Here is a 24,021-nt window from a genome sequence, read left to right on the forward strand (position 1 = left end):
GGAGCTGAGGTGCAGCGGAGCCGCTCCCAGCAGGTGTGCAAGCCAATTGAGTTTAATTAGAAACATTCTGCTGAAAATGTAAATGTTTTACAAGTGCATCATCCCCATCAGGGGCTGCTGCTGCTGGAGCCTGTGTTTTGCCAAGGCTCTGACACACCAACAGCTGCTGATGCCCCTCTTCCTTGCTCACTGCAGTGCTACCCGAGCACATGGACTGTGGATCTATGTCATGCTCCTGCATAGCATGTCTTTTCTACACCACTGCCTCCCTGGGCATCTTAAAGACACAGGCTGCTTCATCTGCCATCACAGTGCCTTCTTCTGCCAGCGCAGAGGCAGACCCACCTCAGAAAAGCAAAAGGGCTTTGTGAGTCACAGGAATGGATGCAGTGCTAGGGGTTGTGCCACTGTCTAAATGTCCCCTCCACTCCATATGGATTTTAAAAACTTGATAGTGTTTGTGATTGTTTGGGGTTTTTTTTGCTTCGGTCTGTGAACAGCACTGAATTGTCTCTTATGTCTGTGTCTCTGTGTGACTGCAGGAGTTAACCAGTTCATTATATTCAGTCAGTTGAGTTTCTCCACTCTCCTCCTGAAAATGATGAACAATTGATTTTACCTTCTTTCTTGATGACCCAGTATTTTTCCTCTGGTAGTTCTCAAAAAATTTCTCCTCCAACTATGAAAGCTGTCATTAGACCAGCACCAAGCTACACAGCCATGGTGTAACATAAAATAACGGGTCTGCAGCACAGGCAGCTCTGCTTCCATCTGAGCAACAGATACACTACAGAAGTCAATTTGTATTGGTTTTGGGTTGCTAATCATTAGAAGGCACCCGTTGGTTCTGGAGAGGCTGCAGCCATTTTTTCCATTCTCTTCATGTAAGTGATGGGCTTCAAAAGGAGGTGTGTGCATGTTTTAGGAAATCCTGGTCATGATTTCTGTAGATAATAGGCGGCCTAGAGTCAGTCCTTTAATAAAAAGAGGTTCAGCTATTCCTTCAGAACAGTACAGACAGCACTGTACTGCTTTAGCATCAGTCAGAGCACATATCTGGCCATGTTCCTACCAAATAGTGGCTTCTGTGGTGCTTTGTGCGGGATAAGGGCTTCTCCAAACAGTGTAGTGCAGCAAGATAGTTCCACTGCTGGACCAGTTCTGTACAAGTCACGTGTGCAAAGATTTATGTAAGAATAACTTCTTTTCTTGGTATACCTATGATTCAGTGATTACTTACAAATCTAAATAGCAAATATTAGAGTATAAAGCTGAATATCTTAATTGTATTCCAACAAAAACAGTTGCTATTATATTTCAGTTAAGTAGTTTAAGCTTAGGTTTCTGTCTATAAAAGAGCATTGTATCACATTAGACATCAAACCAGCTACAGAACTACAGCCAGATCTGGACAAAATATGCTCATGGCTTGGATGAGTAGCAGTTCTTTTCATGCTTGACTTCAGAAAGATGGCTGCTGTAGAAGTGTCTGGTGTTCTTATTACATGACAATTAGCAGTTGTTTCTGACAGATGTCCACATCAAAAAGCACTGATTGTCTCTTGATAGCAATTTCAGGGATACTGTAATGAAGTAGCTCAGGCCATTTCCGAGAGACATTGTCCTCTGCATCAAAAGCACAGCCTCGCTGCCTAGGTTAACAGTAGGGAAAGTCAGATTGCAAACCAGTATAGCAGAGAATTTATGTGAAAGTTTACGTCATTTCTGACAATACAGAAATAAAAATTTCACTTTTTGTTGAATAGATCTCTTAGCCAGGATAGACAAACCCGCTGAATTTCAGCATTTTGTTTACTAATGAACTATTTAAACAGTGAAATGGTAGACACTATGCATACAGATATTGGTGGTGTTGCCTGTCTGGGGCTGGATGGCACACTAAGAAGCAAGGGAGGAGAAAGGAAAGATTTGTAAAGAAGGGGACAGTGACACAGCAACACATCACATGGCCACGTTCTAGTGAACAGAGTTCACAAATTCTCTTACTGCACAGCAATAGCACGTCCCAAAGCTTCTTAAAACGTTGCAGCCAAAATAGTTGTATCATTGAGACAAGTCAGGGGAAAAATACATGTTCTACATTAGTACTGAAGAGAATGCAGTGCAAACTGTGACCTAAATGAATTTCTCTGCCTGTGATCCAGAAGTCTGTCTTTTAAACCCATCATGCAGCCCACTGCAGTTAAAAGGAGAGCTTTTTGCCCTGAGGTATGGCTGTGCAATGATAAGCTGTGGCTGGCAGTGTGAGTTTGAAACATTTGCTAACAGGCAAAGGTCTGTGGGAGCAGACATGAGACTAGCAGGTGGGATTTGATAGCAGAGAGTCTGTGCAGCTGCCAAAAAATCACAACCCAGATGCTGGAACTGAACACATGCTGCCCAATAGGGCTGGTGTTCTGGGGAAAACAGCAAGGCTACAAGTGTCTGCCAGTGAGACCAATTTAATTCTGTTTGCCTTACCTGGTCCTTCTCTTGTTGTCAGATAGGCCAGAGTATCTCCTGACACTGTCTGGAGTAACTGTCTGGACATGGAGATGTACAGCTCTTTTTCATTATCATGCATCCAAAAAGTGGCTTACCAAATCAGACTCCTTTTTCCCTCTCCAGAAACTTGCTTAAATCCCCTACTTACCATCTGCGTTTCCCTCTCTCTCTCTTTATTCTTGGTAGGAGCTGCTAACTCTCACTATTCTCCTCACACATTCATTCTGCAAGGTACATTTCTACTCTTGTTCCTCAGATCATGCACTTCCCAAGGCACTGAGTCTTCCTTACTTTGTCCTCCATCCTTGCTTGGTTGTTCTCTGAAAAGCACCAGCAGAGAGAGTGTGAATGCACTGAAACAAAGCAAAGCAGCAGCCCAGTTGTCTTTTACCTACAAGCACCCTGATCAATAGGAAGGACTAGCAGTGTGTCCATCCAGTAAGGGCACCCACTGACTGACCAGAGGCTAACTTGCTCCCATACCCCTTAGTATGAAGGAGCTGGGCAAGGTCAGCAGCTTGCAAACCAGGCTAAACACTTCAACCTTTCTGCCCAAAGGAGGAATTTCCTAAAAATACATGTCCTGACATACCACTGAGCCACATGGCACAGTGAATGCAGTCCTATTTTCAGCCTGCTCTGCAGGGTGACATAGCTAGTTACACCTCCTCCCAGAAATGGCACGTCAGCGGTGCAACACTTGCTGGTGGACCATCAGCAGGACTCCTGTAGGACACTGCTGTCCACTGGAATTCCCTGACAAGCAATGGCATGCTTGTTGCACACAGATCGGTGGTTACAGGAAGCTGAGTGTCCTCAGGACAGCTGCCTCCTGCCTGTCCTACAGCAGTGGTAGTGTGCAGGTCACAAGGAGGTGGGATGCTGGGCTGGGGAGGAGAGTGAGAGGAGCCACGGTCACAGCTACTTCTTGTCTGGCCTGAGAGGAGCTCTCCCAGTGCATGCGATGCCTGCCTGACACCCACCTTTTGCACCTTCACCAAGCAGTACTCTGGTAAAGCAATAATATTTGGCCTTGGATATGGTCAGTAGCATCCTTCTAAACCATGGCTGATTAGCAGATTCTGTTTTCCCAACTCTGAAGCTTATTGCAGAATCCCAGGAATGTTCCTGTGCTCCAGATATCCCAAAATAACTGTTCTGTGCTCTCCTTGGGGAAAAGCAATCCTTAGAGCAGCGTCTTAACTCATTCTTCTTTTCTGTGAAGCTGCTGAGCTTGAGGGAGAGAACTTGTCTTTGTGTCTGGCCACTGTGGCTCCCAACAGGATAAGGGAGCATTTTGGACGCCCATATTAATAAGTTTGTATATCTACTCACTCTGTCCAAGGAATTTTGAACACTTTGTTCTCTTTGTTTCTGTTTGCTGCTGAAGAAAGCTTCCTCCTCCCTGCAAATCCCACTAGTTAACTGGCAGCTTCAGCAGCTGAGCCATTGGAGCAAATCCCTGTCTGCAGCAGGATCCTGGCCCCCAGCACCACTTAACAGAGCAGTTTTGCAAGCCTGTTGCCTGCTCTCTTTCTCCACAATTGCCAGGCTTCCTTCCTCCATCCAGAGGAGATACTACAGCCATCACAAAGTGATAAGTGCTTCTCTGACGCCCAAGCCATCACTTAGACACACTGAGTAACCATTTCCTCTCCTGGGGTAACTGCGCATTTCCCTCATCGGGTGCCTGGGGCTGTTGGAAGGAGCAAAAGTGATCCATTCTGCAAGCACAGAGATGTCAGCAAAGGTCCATTAGTGGGAGAGCTGGTGTTCTGCTTCCCACAGGTGAATTAGTCTGGTTCCAGGGAATCTGTAGCTCCTGTTTATATGTGACAGTCACTTGCATTCCTTTGTTGGGGGAAAGTTATTCTCCATGTCCCTAAGGTGCTCATTACTGCATTATTCAGGGTGAGTTTATGTATCTTGGAAATCGCAATGAATTTCTGAAAGACAAGTCTCAACAGTTTTTCACTGATCCCCTCTAAAACGTGTGCAGCATTTTACAGAAGATCCTGAATGTTTCTGAAATCCCTTGAGTTCTTGGAGTGGTTCATTCATCTCTGCAGAACAAGACTTGTATCCAGGCCTCAAGATGTTGTCCTTGGCCTGATCGCTCTCTGTAGCCTGTTCTGCAGTGGATGTCTCTCTGCAGAGCTCCATTCTGACCTTCCAGAAGATTATTAGCTTTCACTGCTACATAGAGTCATAGAATTGTTTGAGTTGGAAGAGATCCTTAAAGGTTGTCTAGTCTGATTCTTCTGCAGTGAACATAGACATTTACAGCTAGCTGTGGTTTTCCATCCACAGCCGTCTGGAGACCATGTAGTTCTTCTAATCAGTATTGTCCTCACAGTGTCCTTTGTGAGATCAAGTTAAAGCCTAGAAATTGTAGGAGTCGAGTTGCTTGTCTACAGATGAACTCACAAATTATACTTTGGAAGGTGCTCAGGGAATTATCAGGAGGGAGAAGGGATGGAATTACGCTTCAACCTTCAAACACTTTTTCACAAACCAGGAAACCGGTTATAATTAGTTTAAATTCTGTGCTATTTAGCTGCCTGTTATCACACCAAAGACAGAAGAGAGTGATAGACTGTAGTACTCCAGTATATAAAATAGCATATAGTACAGTCACAGAATGTATTTCCTACTGACAGATAAGACACAGCTCACAAAGTGGGACAGGAGCTAGCAGGAATCCCAGGTTTTCAGCAGACTGTCCCCCTACACTGAGCTGACCACGGTCAAGAAGGAAGCAGGAGTTCCTTCTTACCAAACAAATGGAAACATGAAAGTTTCCAGTGTCACTGGAACTTAAATTAATGTTACGTGTAATGCTTAGCAAAAGGCTTTGATAATTATTTCCTCAATGAGTTTCTTCACTCAGTTCTCTTTTGAACACGTAACAGAAAACACAGCTCTCTGTAATACAGCAAAATCTCTTTGGAAGGTCATAATTTTTGAGACACATTGGGTTCAGGTGGTAGGTGGACATGCTGCTGGTTGGGTGGAAGGCACTAGGATGGTGGGGGAAACTGGGAGCTTGCATACAGCAGCACACTCCTGCCCAGCTCCTGCTCCATTTCCTGGCAGTTAAGCTAGCCTAGCGCTGGGTCTGCACTTCCAGGCTCCAGCCATGGTTGTGCAGAGGATATCATTAATAACTTGTTATCCCAGAGACCTCCAGTAGCAGAAAAATAAGCAAATGAAGTTTTTGTTTTTATATATCTCGGCTCTCCTTTCAGGAGATTCTGCTGTAATCTGCGTTGGCATGCTGTGGGCTTGGATCGGCCGAGGTCTCAGTGTGCTGCACCCTTCCCTGGAGACGTGCTAAGTGCAGTGCAGTGCTTGCTCTGGAAATTAGTTCGGGCAAACTGTTCTGAGGGACTGAGCTTCACAGGGACCCACAGCAGAACAGAAGCTGCTGGGTAGGACCTGTCCATGACCTGTGTTCAGACAAGATTTGCTCTGTCCAGAGAGGCAAGGATGACAGGCATGGGAACAGAACACCTGCTTGCTGTCAAATACAGGTACAGGATCATTCCCTCCAGGCAGAAGGTGTGCTCGAATGTTGCCCTAATTTCTTTAAAATATTTGCTAGAAGTTAGTGCACGCACCCTGGTCATGGAGAGGCAAGTTCTGTCCCCTTCTTACTCTGAGAGCATTTAAGCCTGGGACTTCTGCCTCCCAAAATGTGAAGCCTGTTCCCATTCTCTGAACTGTTTCTGAATATTGTCAAATTACTTAGCTTGAAATGCATTACTAACAATGAACTAGAAGCAGTCTAGAGCAACTGCTTTCTAGTCGAATGTTGTACCCAACAAGTTACCTACTGTCAGCTTCCTGCACATACATCTTATGCCTCTTCTCTCATTACTGAGGCTGATTGAGATAGATGGTGCACATTTTGAAATACTTGGATGTACTTAGGCTGAGTCTCACTAACTTCTGCAAGGCTTTCTGCCAAGGAAGTGGGGTATCAGTGTACACTGAGGAACAAAGTTGGGACCTTAAATTATGAATTACTTGTTATAAATTTCTATCAGTTATTAGGTTTGGACCTTCTTGTACATATTCCTGCAGACAGCACTGTGGGGAGGAGTCCTCGAGTCCTAGCTGACGCTACTGTGTGCTCTACTGCAGCATTACTATGACAACTGCTATGATCAGGGCTTGGAGAAATCTTGCCTTCCCTAGGAAAAAGGTGTGTGAAACAAATGCTGCACTCTGTTAGTCTCAAGCATGTGGTCAAGACATCCTGCTAGATTTCATTGCTTGCTGCTTCGTCTCCGTGTAGGTCTTTCCAAAGGAGGATCTATCTAGAGAATATTCACGTGCAACAAACGATTCTTTGAACGAAGCTTAAGTGATGACAATCCAACAAGGCAGAAAAACATTACTGTCTTCATGCTGCCTAGGCTTGTATGAGCCTCCCTGTGAAGAGATCAGAGTCTCCTGGTTTGAAATGCTGCCTTAGGGTTTGCTTTTTATGTCAATAAATGTTTTATCACATCTAAGCTTCAAACACAGTACAAACATCCCTGCTAACATTTGATGAACCTAAATAGAGGCAGCCAGCCTGGGCAACAGGCAGCATGTAGTGTGGCACTGTGCTTCCCTCCTGCATGGGTTGGGGGCTTGCCATAGCCTTGCTGAGAGGCCCTGTGCAGGGCTGTCTCCTCACAGTCATGCACTGCCTTGAAAAACAACATGGGCAAGCTAAGAAAGGGCATGTTCCTCTCTTCACATTGTCATCTCTTTGGATCTTCTCTGACTTTTAGTCTTTTTTGTCTCCCTGGTGATGTTGCCCTGCCAAACATTAGTGCTACCTCCATACAGCTGATTAGGCCCATCTGATGGGCCTGAGATATCTTTGCCTTCCCTTGGCTGGGCTGTCCCTCCTGATGTCTCTTGCAGTCTCATCTCTTCTCTGGGCCCACCCTCCTCACAGCATACAAGAAGGCTGAAGGGAGGTTTGGGCAGCAAGTAGCTGCCTCACCACCCTTGGTGCCTCAGGCACCAGACCTGAAATCTCCAGGTCAGATCTCCTGAGTTGAATCCACAGATAGTGCATGAGTGCTACAAATCATGGTGTAAACTCCAGTGTCCGCTTTTCTTAGCACTGACCAGCCTTCCCCCCCAATGTTTCTTCATTTTCCCATTCCGTGTGCCATGTTTTGCCATGACCCAGCCTGCCTCCATCCCCTCCTCTGCTCTGTCTGACAACTGACACAAAGCACTTCAGCATCACTGACTGAAAGGGGATGTGGTAACTTCAGTGAGGGAGTCGGAGAGGGGGAAGGCAGAGCAGGAAAGGCTGCACTCAGCAAAAGGGACGGCAGAGGCACTGGAAGAAGAGTTTCTTCCTCCAGATTTGAATCTGGTTACCCTTTGTCACACAGCAAATTAAGATGCATTTGGTAATTCAGTGCATTTGGCGAGCAACCCTGACTGCTTGCACAGCTCCATGTATTCCTTCAGTGTATTTTCAGAGAATAAAGCTTAGATTTACTGCTCAGATTCACCACAGCCTGCACTGAATCAGCAAAATGGATGGTAGCTCCCCTGCACACTGCCAGCCCCTGCGCGACTAAGTGACAGCTTAACAGAAATTCTCACTGCTCTGTTCACAGCTGAGAAAAAAATCCTGGTTCCTCAGAAATGCAAAGATCGTGAATGCAGGGGGAAAGAATGAGGAGACATCAGCTGGTTGCATGTCTGCTTGTGTTCTGGGAGACCTAAGGTTTTCAGAATTAATCTCCGTCATTTTCCGAAAGGATTGTCTGGTATTTCATGGTTTATGCAACAGATTTTGCTTTCAACTTACTCTGATTGCTAAATAATTACAGAAGTGTCTGTTGCCCTGTAGCAGTGCACGTTTTTCCTTTACATGAGGCTGTTATCACCAAGTGCCAAATGCATCTTGAAAGGCTCTTTGTAGGCATCTGCTGAGTAAGCACACTTTTGAGTGATCCTTTTTCTCCAGCATGCCCAGGTCTTGCCACCTGCTAATTACCCTCATAGTAAGTACTAGTGACGTGTCCATATTACAGACTGTAGTAGACAGTCTGTAGGAAGAATACCCCGTTTACCTTGAAATCCATTAACCAGTGCACTAGCTGTACCCAGCAGCAAAGTCTGCATTTACTCTGGTAGTTTGTTAGGGTATTTAGTCAATAATGGACCAGAATACTCTGCTCAATTGAGAAAAGCAGCAGAGACAATCTAACTTTGGAGTTTAGTGCTCATGAAAAAGAGAGAAAGAGAAATTGCATTCAAGATAATTATTAAAACTAGTATGTAAAGGGCAGTCTAGTCCTCCTATGCAGATCGTCCAAAAAAGAAATAACCATGCCAGCAAAACAAAGAGCAGCCTTCTTGGAATGAAAAAAAAATATTTTTCTGGATGTCTTTTTCCAGTGCAAGCCACAAAGGAAAGAACAAATAAATCTGTGCCACCTTAGTGGAAGGAGAAATGCTGCCAAAACTTGAGAGAACTCCCTGCTGCTCATCAGGTGTTTGAGCTAAACATTTGCAAAGGAAGTTTTGACTTTCATTACTAAAAATAGACTCCTCCTTGTGCATGAGGCTTGTTTTGTGGTCTTCCACAATGTCTTTTCTGAACTATTTTGTGGGAATTTTACAAGCTAACGGCTTCTAAGGAGGTTTCTTAAAAACTAAGAAAATAAAGGCACTGGTCTAGAATTTTAAGACCTAATAAATTAGGACTTCAAGTGGGAGTTTTGCTCACTTTCTTTATTAATAGAAATTGAAGAAACCTCACAGTTTTGCTCATCTGACTTAGATTGAAATATGGGTCTCCTCTCTCAAGTATCTGTTTCTGGATGAGTATTACATCACTGATGGCAATGAAGTCCAGTCCAGTATCTTTATATGTGATTTAGTTTATATTTGGTTTGGGTGCAGCTGAGATCTGAAATACCTCTGAAAAAGCTTCCCAGAAGCATTTCTCCTGTGATGAAATTAAAAGAATTAATGTCGGCATCCAGCTACCAGTGTAAGGCACCCCAAATGGGATGTCTAAATTCGCTGTCCCACTCTGCCTTTGTGCACTGCTGTACAGTGCCAGGTTCATTTTGCCATCACCCTTCACTACAAATGATTTTTCTCCAGTTCTTTCAGTGCCAGCTTTTAGTCTGGCTTGAAAGCACAACCTTCACTACTCTGCCTCTTGTTTACAAGATTTGAAGTATGTCTTCAGACCTAAAGAAGAAAATAATTTAATCTGCACAAGTTGCCCTCAGGCCTGCTTGAGTGAATTAGCATTCAAGCTCTGTATAGCTACATTAACGCACCTAGCACATGAAATACCTACGTGTGGTTAGCACAGGGCTGGTGCAGGCCCTGCTGACATTCTGTCTACAGGAGCTCAAAAGCAAAGTAATTGCCACACACCCTTTTGGGCCGGCTGGTTTTTGGTGTTGGTTTTTTGTTGTTGGTTTTTTTTTATTATTATTTTATTTATTTATTTATTTTTATTTTTAGTTGGTTGGGGTTTTTTGGTACTTATGTTATGCTTGAGTTTAAAAAGGAGCTGATCCTCGTTGCCCCTGAGGGTCTGACACAGTGCTGCCAACACTGAGAAGACCATGCTTAGAGATGCTCACCAGCTTTGGGAGGAAAATAACTGGGCAAAACCAGAAGTGCCGGTGATAGCCAGGAGGTGGCAGAGGAGCCAGGCCACTTTGAACACTGGTTTCTGCATTCGTTTGGCAAAATTGCAAATACAGACCAAAGCAAGACAACAGAACCCAGCCCCACCCTCCCTCTCCAAGAATAAGGGGATGGATGAAACCCTTAATCACTTTCCTGCTTGTATTTGTACTAATTGCTCATTTTCCTGAGGTCTGACTTTATGAAATTATGCATGCACACCAAGCAGATGAGTTTCCATAGAAACTCAGGAACTGAACTTTCATTAGAAAAATCTTGTAAAAAAATATCTTCCAGATAAAAATGCAAATTGCCTGTCAGTGGGTGGCTTTCTGAATTTATATATCATTTTTTCTTTTGCACTGTAGGCAGATTCCAGCTGGACCTACATAGCAACAACATGCAGGCATTGTTTATAGCAAGCCAGACTCCATGGGGAAATAAGAAATTCAGTAGCAAGGAGAAGCTCTCAAGTGCAAATACCTTAGGGAAACAAAAAGCTGAAGTGCTCAGTGCTGTGTGTTAGTGCACTGGGGACGGTGCAGCCTCCAGCTCTCAGAATGCTGGTGACTTGCAGGAGAAGGAGAGAAAAAGCCCAAATGAAGAAGCACTCCTGCAAACAGAATTAATGATGTTCAGTCCGTGCTTTAAACACCTAGCATCTGCCAATTCACTTAAGCCTCATGGGAAAGGCTGACATTGTCTGCTGCTGTTCATTTTGGGTGGAGGAGTAAATCTGAATTCTGTGGTTTGGTGCCACTTGCAGCCTGAGCTGGGGAGCAGCCTGACTTCTTGGGATGAGGACTTGGGTAGTCTTTGGCCCAACCTTTTGTGCACGTCATCAAGCAGGCATATTTAGTTCCTGTAGCAAAAGTTATATCCTGTCAACCAGAGTCCTTCCACTGGCTTTGGAGAGCCTGAGACTACCCTCTCTGGAGATTCACAGATGTTTTTGGAAGCCAGACTAGCATTCTTGAAAGCCCTGAATACCAGCATACAAACATTCACATGCTCTGTTCTGGCTGGTGGGCTGTTCTTCAGCGTCATCGCCAAGTGAACATGGTGCCCGGGGTTTGCATACAGCTCCTTCTCCCAGTGCTGCAGGGTCCACTGGATGAGATCTGTCCTGCTCAAGCACAGCCAAGATAAGATGCAGAGTCCACACTGGGGAGCCATAGAAGGAGCCTCACCGGCTTCTGCTTCCAGTCCACCACGGGTGCTGGAGCACACAAGGGCACCGAGCTGCACGAGCACCGACGGAGTTTTACGAGGAGGTGGATTTCATTCTGGCATTGCTGAGAGGCGCGAGATGTCAGCCAGGGAGGGAATTCCCCTCCTCGTTGGAGAGGGATGATAGGCAGCAGCTGCACGAGCTTGCAGCCGGTGTGCCGGCAGGGCTGTGGCCCTCTGGGAGCGAGGAGAGACTGTGGCAGGCCCAAAGGGCATGGGCTGCTCAGTGTCAGGGTGAGGAGAGTGGTAGGGCCCTGGCCACCAGAGAGCAGAAGCAGCTCTGCTCAGTCAGTGCAATGGGAAGAGCTTTTAGGAAGAGTGGTTTTGTGGTTGAGGACAAACATGAGCTGAGATAGCTCCTGTATATTCTTGGCTCTGCAGCAGACTTTCTGTGGCCACATTACTTTCCCGTTCTGTACCTCATTATCACTGCCAAGCAGGTGACTCAAATTATATTTGAACAAATTCCTTCCAGTCTGTCATTACATGCCAGTGATCGTTTCCAGGCAGTTACCTCCAGGGAAACCAACCTGTCCCATGGAAGCATCTCCCTTCTGCCTGTGTCTACTTGCGAGAGAATTCTGTCTGTGGCCTCATTGTTTTCCAGCAGAGAGAGAAACCTGAAGGGAAAACATCCCCACTGAATCCTTAAATTGAAGTTTGGTTCTGAATTGAATATTCAAGTCAAAGTTATGTGCAAGAAAGAGGCAGCAAAACTTGCCGTTGCATTGAGTATATTTGAACAAACACGTGTTTTTTAATTCTTTTCTCTGGCGAAGCAGTGTTCTTCTGTCAGTATTACTGATATCACTGGCTAGCAAGCCTTAGTCATGCTAATGTACTTTGCACCTATTGGCACTTTCTGAAAAGCAAACAAAACAAGACAAAAATCTTTACTGATTCTGAAAGTACCACCATTCTTTCATCAGAAATTTAGTTTGGGTTCTAGTTGCGAGATTTTTCGGGTTTCATACATCTTGAAAGGTAAGTAGACCCATTAAGGGCAGAGCTTATGCTTCTCTTTATATATGTATGACTGACTGTGTCCACATATTGCTTAGTCTCAGGAAAAGCACGAAGTCAGGCAGTCATTTCCCTTTACAACATTTCTGTGTTTGCTAAATAAAACTATACTTTTGTATGAAGATTTCCAATATTGCTATTTGATTACTGCACTCATGATGCCATCCATTGAATTATTCTGGTATAGAAATCTTTGAATTGCTGAACTCTTTGACTGAGATACCAATGAAAGGAGCACATGTATACCCTGCAGTCTCTCAGCCAGCATGGAGGACTGTTGTTTCTGCACAGGGTATGGACAACAGAGCTGTGAGCTCAAGCACTGTATAAACTTGATGCTAAGAGAGACCCTTACGAGTTTTGAAGTCCCATTTACTTGCACTGTGGGGGTTGCTTTGGCAGTGTTATGGGTATTTGATGCGCCCTGCCGGGACATCCTTCACCCTGTAGGATGAGGCCTTTAAGCACACCCTACGTGAAGCTTCCCTGAGAGGTCACCTTATAGTGGTCATGGCATCTGTGAGGTTTGGGGCTGCAGCACCTGAACCTACTGAGCTCTTGGCAGGCAACATGAAAGTGCTGGCAGCTTCTTCCACAGGCCACATCTGGGTGGGACTGGTGAGGCATCCATCCTGGTGTGTGCACCTTGAGGAGAAAGCAAAAGAACGCCACTCACACATTGTGGCATGCAAAGCCCACGTGACCATCTGGGCTCACTGTGGCTGACTGCTGTATAATTAAAAGGGAGCCTGGCTCATTAGATGCTTTGTGGGTTCAGACGCATCTATGAGAGCCCTATAGGAAAACATGTTCTTCATATCACTTCTTTCATCCTTTACCTCCTGTTCCTTCCAGATGGTTACACCCACTTGTGTCTTTTCTTACCCTAAGGACAGCTTTTTAAACAAGGTTCCTCTGTCCTTCTCCCCCATGCTGCTTTAGGCTCTGTACTGGAGTGCAGCTGGTGGGAGGACGGAGCCCCAGTGATGCTACAGCCTGCTCCTGGAAGGGGCCTCATCCCTCTAGCCTCCTTTGTGCTGAGGAAAGGACTTTCTGTATGGTCAGGCTGTGGGAGCTGAGGGACTTTACCTCCGTTGGATTTTCCAGACATGTAAGAGTTAATTTAGCTACTGGTGTAATTGAACCTATCTGTGTTCCTGAGGATTAGAAGCTTGTATACAAGGGAGGGATGCTTAAAGGGCCTGTAGCCTTTCCCCACTAAACTGGCATCATGCTGGATATCAGTATACCATACCAATATGTGCTCTCCTACTAACACAGCAGGAGTGCTTGCAGGGCTGGATCTGTCTCTGCTTAGTCTTCACAGCTGTTGTTTTAAATTGCAGAATCAAAAGGATGACCATCACAAAAAGCAGAACTTAAAAGCTGGCTGCTCCTCTCATTTCTCCTGCAATGCTGGGAGGTCCTCCTCAGACGGCAGGGTGCCTGCATGCTCGGGACTGCCTGGCCTGCTGGGAGCGTGGGCTCCTCCTATGCCAGTGCTGTTGCTAACCACTCGTCTCTTGTTTGTTGGCAGGGCCTGGTGCTGAACAGACTTGAGCGGAGGGAGTTGGCCCAGAAGGTCCTCAGAGATGCCATCCGGATCCAGAACACCAGCCACAGGGCCTGGAACAGCCTAGGGGAGGTCTTGCAAGCTCAGGGGAAAAACGAAGCAGCCGTCGAATGCTTTCTTACTGCTCTGGATCTCGAATCCAGCAGTCCTGTCATCCCATTCACTGTAATACCCAGAGAGCTCTGAAGTGTCTTCATTCCATGGACAAACACTGAATAAACAAACAAAAAGATTTGCAGTGAAGAAACTGGATTCAACAGCAGTGCCATTGTAACCTGGAATTGAGCAAAATAATTCTAATGTGGGGCTCAGGGGAACATGTTTAGCTGAGACAAGCCTAACTGCAGAGGAGTTTGCAAGAGGCAGAGAGAGATAATGCCTTTTTTTTTCTTTGCAGATGCGTTGTTAACCCCCTGTTCAAGTTAATAGCAACTTATAGCAAGACTTATTTCAAAATGTTGGTTCGAGCAGATTAACTGTAGAATAGCTCATGCTGGAATACAGTTGTTCAAAGCACTTGCACCTTTCAGTTTTCATTAAGGATAAAATCCCAAATCCAAAGATAAAGCTTCCAAGCCCTGAGCTAAAGCCCAGACCAGCTCTGAGCAGGAGTAAGTGCACCAACAAATTTACCAAGGTTTATTTAAGCACGTGGCTGCTTTTGCACAGACCTGACAGGATAGGAATGACAATTAAATCATAGAGACACGCAGTATATACCATTTACAAAATTATTTCAGCTATTATGATTGTCTTTCTTCCTGCCTTGCTCTTACATGCTGCATATACTCAGTATAGTTAGTGTGGCATTTACCTAGATCAATTTAAATTAAAAATGCCTTTTTTTTTTAGAACTGCTATAGTAGCACAATTCAGAAAAGCAGAAAGACCAAAGACACAGTTAACATTTGTCCTAGTGTTAAAAGCATGTATGTATCTCCAATTACATATTTGTTGAAAGGCTTCTCTTGAAGTATCATAACTATAAACTCTCTGAACTTCATTGTTGTTAATCACCTATTCCATCACTTTTAGTGAGGAATGAAGTGATTACCAGTGTTTAGTGCCTGCAGTTTGTGCTCTGCTGCAGTACTGTCCCTGGCACTGTACACATTCATATCTGCCTTCTCATGATATAACAGGTAGCAGCAGTCTGTTCAGGGGAAGCACGCTGAAGGCAGCGTGCGTATATGAAGAACTGTTTTTCTCCCACAGCCAAATGCTTGGATTTTCTGCAAGCATTTCACATCAGAGGCAGGGAGCTGCACCTTCAGTGGGGCGGGCTTGTGCTGAGCACCGTGTCAGATAAAAGAATGATCTTAGAGCTGTCTGAAGAGCTCCTAATCCACTTGCCTCTCGCTGGCTGGCACGGCCAGGCTGCGAGGCAGCTGCCTCACCTCACACTAAGCTGATCCGATCCTCACAGCCCCATTTGACAGACCTGTAGCCCTGAAGCACAGCACACAAGTGCCAGCCCCACAGCAAAGGGGATGCGGAAATGAGCTGTGGGTGCTTTTCTATGCAAAAAACTGGGGCCACGTGCCCATTTCTGACCAAAGAATGTTTGACTTTTTCTTAAATGGGTTTGCACTGAAACATGCTGCATACAGTAGTTCTGTCCAGTATTGTGGTTTTTTGCAGAAATCATTATATCCTCAGGCAGCAAATGAACAGGAGTTACTCTTCCAAGTCCCCAAGGCTCAGGAGCAAACCTGACATCAGCCATTTTTACAGTTGTTTTGGAGCCATGTTACCCAGCCACATCACTCATTTGCAGTAGCACCAGCAGCAGAGGAAGGAGTAGGTGTTGAAGTACCACAATTAAATGGGTTTGTGAAGCCAGAAAGACAGCAGAGACACATTTTGCTGTGAAGGATGCTCTGAAGTTGACTCTGTGCTACAGGTACAGGAAAAGGGGATGCCATTGTTGACATGGCGTGTAAATTGTAATCCAGGTGTTTTAAACCCAATTCCACTGCTCAAAGCACTTTGACAGTAGGTTTCAGTAGATATAGATAGATTGGTATTATACTCCGATACTTGTTCTGGTCCGCAAGCACAGTTCCAGCATGGGAGTGAGCCTTCTGTATAGCACAGAGTCACTGTGGTCTGACATCACCGCTCTGCTTTGCAACATCTGTCTGTCAGGCACTGCCATAGTAACGCCTGCGTACCAGACAGCCATTTGAGTACATGCTGTGCATGTCTCTGTGACCGAGGAGCTGTTTGCAGAGGTCTGCAATGCATCCAGTCCGAGCCCTGGCAGGAGGTACCCATTTTCCCAGCAGCAGCAGAGAAGCAAACTCTCACAGACCTTGTTACTGCTGCATGCACGGTTTCCATGCAGCCACCAGTGTCATGTATCTTACCACCAAAGGGAGCTTTGGCTTGATGATATTTAACTCCACAGCAGTCACCTTCCTGGGAGAGCTGTGAGGTGTGCATCAGCCATTGGAACTGCAGTGTTGAGAGGCTCTGCTGCAGGTGTGGCTAGGAGGACATAGCTTCCATCAACAGCAATAGGAGCTACACTGCTCAGCACATCACAGCCCCTATATCAACTGCAGGCAAAGTTCTGCCTCAGTGCTGTGTTTGGACTCAGCCCTGAGATTTGCTGGGCATTTCCCAGCAGGTACGAAGCACGTTCACTGGAACTGTGTTGACATTGCTGGTACATTTCTGTATAATTCTTAATACTTAGATGTTTAGAGCTTGAGATCATGCTGACCTGAGATGCTCTGCACAGGGCAGGAAAGAGGGTGGTATTTACTGACTTGTGTTTTTAGATAGATCCTGTATTTGTTCTTTGCTCATACTTCCAGGTACAGAAAAATAAGACTACAAACAAGCGTATGTATTGTAGTATTTATTTATATAACGACATTGGTGTATCTAATAGATCCGCTTCTCTGAGGTGATGAAATAATACTCCTCTGCATAGCAGGAAACCCAGCATCTTACTGCTCAGGGTTTTAGACTAAGCACATGAGGCTTATATCCTATCCCTCATCAGAATATTGCAGATGATTATAAATAATGGAAGTTTAGGGAACAACAAGGGAAGTACTGATTCTGGAGCCTTAGCACTGACTGGAGTCCAACAGTTTTCTCATTAGTTTGTAAGAAGGAGAGTAATATTGTATCATTGCCTGAAGGATGCAGGTAGATCCCAATCCCTTTCCCTCCACCACGAGGTTTTTTTTCCTTTGTGTTGGCAGGGTGCACACAAAAAGAAGGTAATTAGCTCCTGTTTTTCTGTTGCACAGTGAAGGAGCAATACTTGCCATCGGTAACAAAAAGGAATCTGCCTGAAGGTGGATGGAAGGAGAAGCCCCACAGCCAAGGAGCAGCCCTTTCCCTGCCTTAGCCCCCATAAGCTGGCACCAGTCGGCGGTGTCTGTAAGAATTCCTCCAGTGGAGGCCCTGCCCTCCGGTGTGCTCACTGTGCAGAACATGGCAGCACTGCCATATTCCTACACTGCATGAGTACCCCAATCCGTTTCTATTGGTAACAGTTCATGCCACTGATTATCACAACGTTTCAGAAGTGCTAATTATCTTTTCTTGGTAATGACTAATAAATCCAAATGGAGAACAGTCCTGGAGGGTGTTTACTTTAAAATTCACTGGCTGAGAACCAACGTAGGCACGGCACTGACTGCTGCAGCTTGAATTGCAGCTACTTTATCCCCGAGAAGTCCCGTCTTTGGATTTTGGAGAGTTTTGGTAAAGGTGGAGCTTGGCTATTTTATTTTATTTTAGTGACAACAGGGCAAGAAGCAATCCTTTGGGGTGAAAAGAGATCGCTGCCATGATCTTTTTCCAACCAAACCCACTGAGATTTGATAGCTGCAATTCAGCCGAGGAAGGGAAGGCTCCCCAGAGCAGTGGTAATTGCCTTTGGCTGCATTGTATTACAGGCACATTGGACAATTATGCAAGGAGTGGGTGTAGCTGCAACTCCTCTCCCTCCCTGTGCCCCTTTGCTTTTGCTGACTGAACCAATCAGCCAGCCACCGTTCCCTTAGCCTGGCTGCAGGCGGTGGTCTCTCTGATACTCGGTTGTTGTTTGGTTCTGCAGGATGTTAGCTCTTTCTCCCCCCAGAAACATACCAGTCTGTAGCTAAAGCTGCTGAAGGGGACCATAGCATGACACCACTGCATAGCAGTGAGTGCTGGCTCAGGAGCCTCTTTGACCCGGCACACAGAGAGGCACTCTCCCTTTGGCACTCAATAGGTGTTTCATACTCAGCAGTGCCACCCGAATACTGTTAACATGGTTGTGGCTGTTGTTATTCCATGTAATCTAACATTTCTTCTTCTTGTAAGACACTCTCACCAGATGAATAAAAATGATCCTGTGGAGAAAAAAAAAAAAGAAAAAGCTCCTAGTGCATAGTTATTTCCTGCTGATTTCAGTACTTCTAATATATTCATTCCACTGCTATTTCAGGCCTTATGAAACAACTATTTGGTACATTAACTGGAACCTAGTGTGCCCAGCAAGTTACCAGTTGCAAAGGGCATTTTGGCCTACACCCTGTAGTTCATGGGAAAGCCGAGAATGAGCATGCAAGTAGACTTCTTTCAGAGAGGAACAGAGCCAGGAAAAAGGACCAGTGTGGCCTCACTGTTTGAATTTATGCAGATTTAAGCAAGCATTATGCTTTTCTTGTACTTATTCCAGTAAAAATAAATTCTAACATCAAGGTCATATGCAAATACAATGCCATCAAGTTTAGGGACTCACCTTACTTTGGCCATGATGCCATTAATCATCCGTTTGCTACAGTCAGTTACTCCTGTGGCTGTTTGGAAATAACTGTCTTCATTCAAGAGCTTCCAGAGCATTCACACGTCAGTCTGTTGGGCAGGCTTCAAAGGGCCTTCTTAAAAAGCCAGAGCCTTGGTTTCATACCTGGATTAAGGAAAGGGATTTTGAAGAGCAGCTCTTCATAGCTGGCTGCTCCAGGTTCTAAGTGCATTCAGTACAACTCAAGCAGGACGAAGTTTCTCTACAGCAACAGTGGGGTAAAGTCCTTTGGTGGTTGCGACAAAATCTTAAAAACTGGAAATTGAAGTCATTGATTACATAGGTTTCCCCAAACTGGAAAGCCGAACTCAGATATTCTGCTGGAGTCCTACCTGGTGTGACACTGGGATGTTCAGCATTCCATGAGCAGTGAGGGAGGTGATGGGAAGCACTGCTGCTGCCCATATGCTCACTTGCAGGGAAGCAGCAACATTGGCTCTGTCTTCAAACACATCCCTCAGGAGGTGCCACATCCTCCTCAGTGTGCCTGAGCCACTCTGGAACAGAGAAAATAAAATGCTCATAACCCACTGATCTTTAAAGACTGCTATTAGAGAAGGTAGAAGTAGGTATCTATCGCTGGTTTGTGTATTTGCCATTTGCAGCCACTGTAGCATTTAACCGAGCTCTGGCTGTCCAACCAATTTCTTCTGATGTTATTTCCAAAATTAAGAGCAGCATATCAAAGCCAAAAACATCACAGGTCCACCAGCTGAAGGGCCAAACCCAAAGGTTTTCTCAGTGCTCCAGATCATGCAAGTGTTGAATTACAGAGGAAATACCCTTGCAGGTCATTCCCCTGAATCTGCTGAGCTGAACCCTTCCAGCTCTGATCCTGTGTAAAGCTGGTGTAGCAGTTGGATCCTTTGGCTGGAAGGCAAGCAGGTAGGCAGGCCAGCTAACTGTGCAGATGGGGCAGAACATCTCACATTTACAGAGCAGAAATGACATGCATAGAGACGTGTCCTAAAGAAGCAAAAGAGGAATCACAAAATTGTAAAGAAGACATTTTCTTTACCTAAAAACTCTCACAGAGGCAAAGCCCAGCATTACCAGCTCTTCTGACAGGAACACACAAAACCAGATTGTGGAGCAGACCTCTGATTGCATCCTGGCTGCAAAGGTTGCTCTGAACCTGAATTCTCCACCTCGCACCACAGCCGGGGAGCCAAATGCATTGTGACAGCACCAGGACCATTCTCCTGCAGCATGCCCATGGCAATGCCAGTGCCGCACCCGGCTCTCATTAACTTTCAAAGGGCAGCACAGTCCTTGAAGCAGAGATCCATTATATCATCTGTGGCAAATCAGACATCTTTTTCATTAATGCAGCTGCCTGCGATACCAGACTTATGTCTGGAAACTGGCATGTTCACAAATTAATCAGCAACAAGCAGTCCTCTCTTTTGTTGTGCCATGAGAGAAGCCAGAACACGTCGGCTGAGCGCGTGGTGCCGGGTGCTGTTTCAGAAGGATGGGAGTTCAGGGCCATAGTGATTTTCTGGGTGGTGTGGGTTAGAGGTGGGTCTGTCAGTGTAAGTGGCATTGCCTGGAAGGGACAATTAGCAAATGGGCCGCTGCCACGCGAGGGGGTGTGCAGCCCTGGGTTCCCTTCTAAGCTGACAGCAAAGAGAAATTGGAGCTGTTATCTCATGTTTCCGAAACAGGAAGCTGCCAAACCCAGAAAGTAACTAATTCATTTCCCAGTTACAATGGTTCTGCTCTTACACCTCCTTGGAGGATGTGAAGGGTTTTTCCGAGGGCAGTGAGAGAGGCACCACATCCTCCTTTGAAGAGAATGGAAAACCAAGTCTGTTGGGAGCTGAGAGGACCGAGAGCTGTTTCTCTCTGCAAAATGGGTGGAACTGCTGCTTCTGGGTTTGAGGCCTTGCTCCTGCCCCAGGGCAGTGCTGCCTGCCTCTGGCGGCCATGTCATGGTGGGAATGCGGCCATGTTGTGGTGGGAGCACAACACCATTCCCCCTCAGTCCACACTGTGGGCTCATGTCCTGCAGCTGTCACCTCTCCTCTATGGCAATGGAGCTGAGGGCACTGGCACAGGCTGCCCAGGGAGGTGGTGGAGTCACCGTCCCTGGAGGTGTTCAAGAACCGTGTAGATGTGGTACTGAGAGACATGGTCAGTGGGTATGGTAGGGGTGGGCTGCGGTTGGGTTGGATGATCTTAGAGGTCTTTTCCAGCCTTAATGATTCTATGAGGGAGGCCCCCACTCCCACTTTACATCAGTGCAGACTATATGCCCTCCTCCGCTATATCTGTCTATCTATTTATCTATCTATCTATCTGTCCCTAGAACAACACACACCAGACCCACAGGTTGATGCTGCCAGGAGGGCACAGGCAGCTCAGCACAAGCAATCCTATCTGGACCCTGAGTGCTGCTATGCTGAGGAGCTCGCTTACCACCACTGAGCCTTTTATTTGTGGATTTCTTCTCTTTTTCAACTTCCCATCATCCCCTTTGGGTACTTGCAAAGCACTTTCTGTACAGACTGCTGAGCGAGAAATAATAAGCTGAAAGAAAATCATTTCTTTCAAGCTACATTCCAAAGGAAAACTTCAGAGATTTTCAACCAAATAGAGCTTAAAAATTTTTTCCAATTAAACAAAGTATTATTCTGACAGGAGTCCTCAAGCACCATCTTCAATAACTCAGATTTATATGACCAGAAGTTTTGAGAGAATTGCCAGAAGGGAGAGCATTTTGAAACAAAAATTCAAGATGTTTAATCCTGAAACAATCTACAGAGAACATTTAAATTTTCCATTTTGTCTTTCAGCCAAGAACTATTCACCAAAGTTATCTCAAGTTTAAGCACAGCTCCTGTTCTCTGGAACTTTTCTTCTCAGCATATACCGTGCTTGAAGGAGTTCAAAAGTGCATTCCAGTCCCACCCCTTGTTCCTATATGTAGCCAAAGCTCAAGTTCCTGCTGTGAAAGCATCTCTGAGTGGTTCTGCACCAAACACTACATCCCACAGCTACAGGTTGTTTTCTAGCAGTTTGTGAGAGCTGCTGGGTAAACACCAGCACATACTGCTTCACAAGGTGGGATTGCTTCTGCCAAAATAAACATGGACCAATACCAAGTGCTTTTGGAAATCCCATCCATGTACACATCTGCAGTTCAGGCGATGGTGATTAAAGCCTGGCCTGCTCAAATGCCTGCCTGGACACACTGCAGCATCACACGCAGCCACTCCTACGCAGTCCTGCCTTCCACTCACTGCTCAGCAGCAGCCTGTTACAGAACTCTTCAGGTTCTAGCAATCCCTAGGAATTTTCCCACAGGTATCCGGATCTGCAGGATATACTTATGTGGATTTCCATGTAGGATATGACCTTTCTGAAAGAGACATATTTAGGCCCCTTGCTAGTTAGCCGCAGACACCCCTGGGATCTGCAGCTCTCAGCCTGAAGACCAGTGACTTACGCATTTTCGTCCAGGTCCTATTAAAGCTTCTTAATTAAAAGTCCTCTTTGGGGACCCGAATTGAATTGGAAACCGTGGTGATCACTTAGGTCAATCATGCACAGAGATGATTGAGTTTGGGAGGGTTAGGTGGGAGATGAGAATGTGTGTGTATGGAGTAGCTTAAAGAAAAAGAAGAAAACGAAATCCAAGTGTCTGTAAAAACAAGAAGCGTGCATGGTTTGTGAAAGAGCAGCTAGAGGATATGTCTTACATTCACTATGGAATTAGGGACTAAAAGCTCTTTTACACTGTTGAGAAACTTATTTATCTTATACCTCTCTGAATATTTGATCAACAGATCTGAAAGTGGATCCAATTTCTCCAACTCATGTATGTATCTTTTCACTCGTGTTGATGACTAGCAGGAGAACCAAAATGCCAGCAAAGCGGCTGTGTGTCCTATCGTTCCACATGAAGGAATGGCATCGTTACCAACCTACAATGGAAACACAAATATTCATCAACATACAAGGATTCCTCCAACGTCACTATGCAAAAACGAAAATATAAAGAGATGTTCAGTGTCTGGGAAACCTTTCTGTTCAAGACTTGAATCCTGTTATAACAGTTAGGAAATACACATTTGTGATAAGAGAACGCTGGTAGGATGCGTGGCGTTATGTTTTAGCTTCAAGTTACTTAACTGCAGGACAATGGCCTCTGTTTCAAAATGAGGCTGATCTGGTTTCACTGGAAGAGCAAGTCTAAAATTCATGTTTGTTTTTTTCTTGCAGAAAGGATGACGTGCCGCTAATCTACCTTAGTATCATCTTGTTCTCTCTTGCCTCTATTGAAGAAGGCTAAGTTAGTGCAATGTATATTCTTGCAAGCCTCTACCAGCAATAAATAACCTTGCTGCTTGTCTCCGCATATTACAGCTTTTGGATCAGAAGCTTTTACAGAATCCACACTTCAGTTGTTCAGCCCATATGTGAAACACTTCATATTGCTCTTGAGAAATCTCCTGATCTCAATACGCAGAGTTAACCTGTTATAACCTACAGCAATAAACATGAGTGTTCACATCGTACACAGGAGACTGAATCTGTTGATTCATAACCTTGCTAAATTAGCAGTTTCTTGCAAGGTGTTTTCTTGCAGCAAGTGAAATGCCTTCACCTTGCCTCCCCCCATGCTCCTTTTCAGACCTGCTCCCTTTACTGGCCGTGTTTGTGACACCCCTGTACCCAATCCTCCCTTCCCTGCCAGCGAGTATGCTGCACGGAATACACAGTGTCTGGATAGAAAGGTTAAAGGATTAAGTGACAGATGACGCTTATGTACAGAAGCAGCAAGTACTGGCTTTTTCCTACTTACTCTGTCACTCATTAGTTACAAAGCTCGGTGATGCTGACTGTGCAAACGTGCTTCAGGACCAGCACCACCCAGGTGCCTCGCTTGCAGGCAGCTCAGGACTCCGGCCCTGTGAGGAGGCTGGGGGCTCAGCCAGGTTAACACTGCCTGTCTGTTCATTTCAGTACAGCATGGCTTGTGTGATTGGTGCGATTACTCCAAGCAGCCTTCTGCTGATGCTTTCCCCTCAAGGCCAAAGTTTCATGGCATTTTTACCACTGTCACCTGGAGTGTATCAGTGGGAGTCAACAACCTTCGTCCTCCACTAATGTGCTCTGCAGGGTTGTAATTATAGCTATATAAGATATAAGAGTGATAACATCCAGCAAACAATGACACGCATTCTCCCAGCAG

General features: G+C 45.4%; 1 protein-coding gene and 1 long non-coding RNA gene across 5 annotated transcripts in view; one reads left to right on the plus strand and one right to left on the minus strand.

Moving 5' to 3' along the window:
• Positions 1-17,620, plus strand: part of TTC7A (tetratricopeptide repeat domain 7A) — a 164,112-nt gene extending 146,492 nt beyond the window's left edge. For 2 of the 3 annotated variants that reach the window (XM_010706788.3, XM_010706789.3), the window contains exon 19: positions 13,973-17,620. In XM_010706788.3, coding sequence (XP_010705090.1) covers positions 13,973-14,194 — 222 coding nt within the window. In that variant the 3' untranslated portion in view covers positions 14,195-17,620. The remainder of the gene's footprint in view (positions 1-13,972) is intronic. The other variant, XM_010706791.3, reaches the window with a different exon arrangement.
• A 660-nt stretch (positions 17,621-18,280) lies between these two features.
• LOC109365931 lies at positions 18,281-22,090 on the minus strand. Of its 2 annotated transcripts, none has more exons than XR_002111822.2 (3): positions 19,840-22,090; positions 18,759-19,318; positions 18,281-18,366 (listed from the first exon to the last, which is right to left on the minus strand). It is a non-coding gene; the product is annotated as an uncharacterized LOC109365931 (long non-coding RNA). The 2 variants fall into 2 exon arrangements; XR_002111823.2 differs by having other exon boundaries at positions 18,759-18,926; positions 19,154-22,090.
• Between the last annotated feature and the right edge of the window lie 1,931 nt (positions 22,091-24,021).

The sequence above is a fragment of the Meleagris gallopavo genome, chromosome 2 (genome assembly GCF_000146605.3).
Source record: "Meleagris gallopavo isolate NT-WF06-2002-E0010 breed Aviagen turkey brand Nicholas breeding stock chromosome 2, Turkey_5.1, whole genome shotgun sequence".
Classification (NCBI taxonomy): domain Eukaryota; kingdom Metazoa; phylum Chordata; class Aves; order Galliformes; family Phasianidae; genus Meleagris; species Meleagris gallopavo.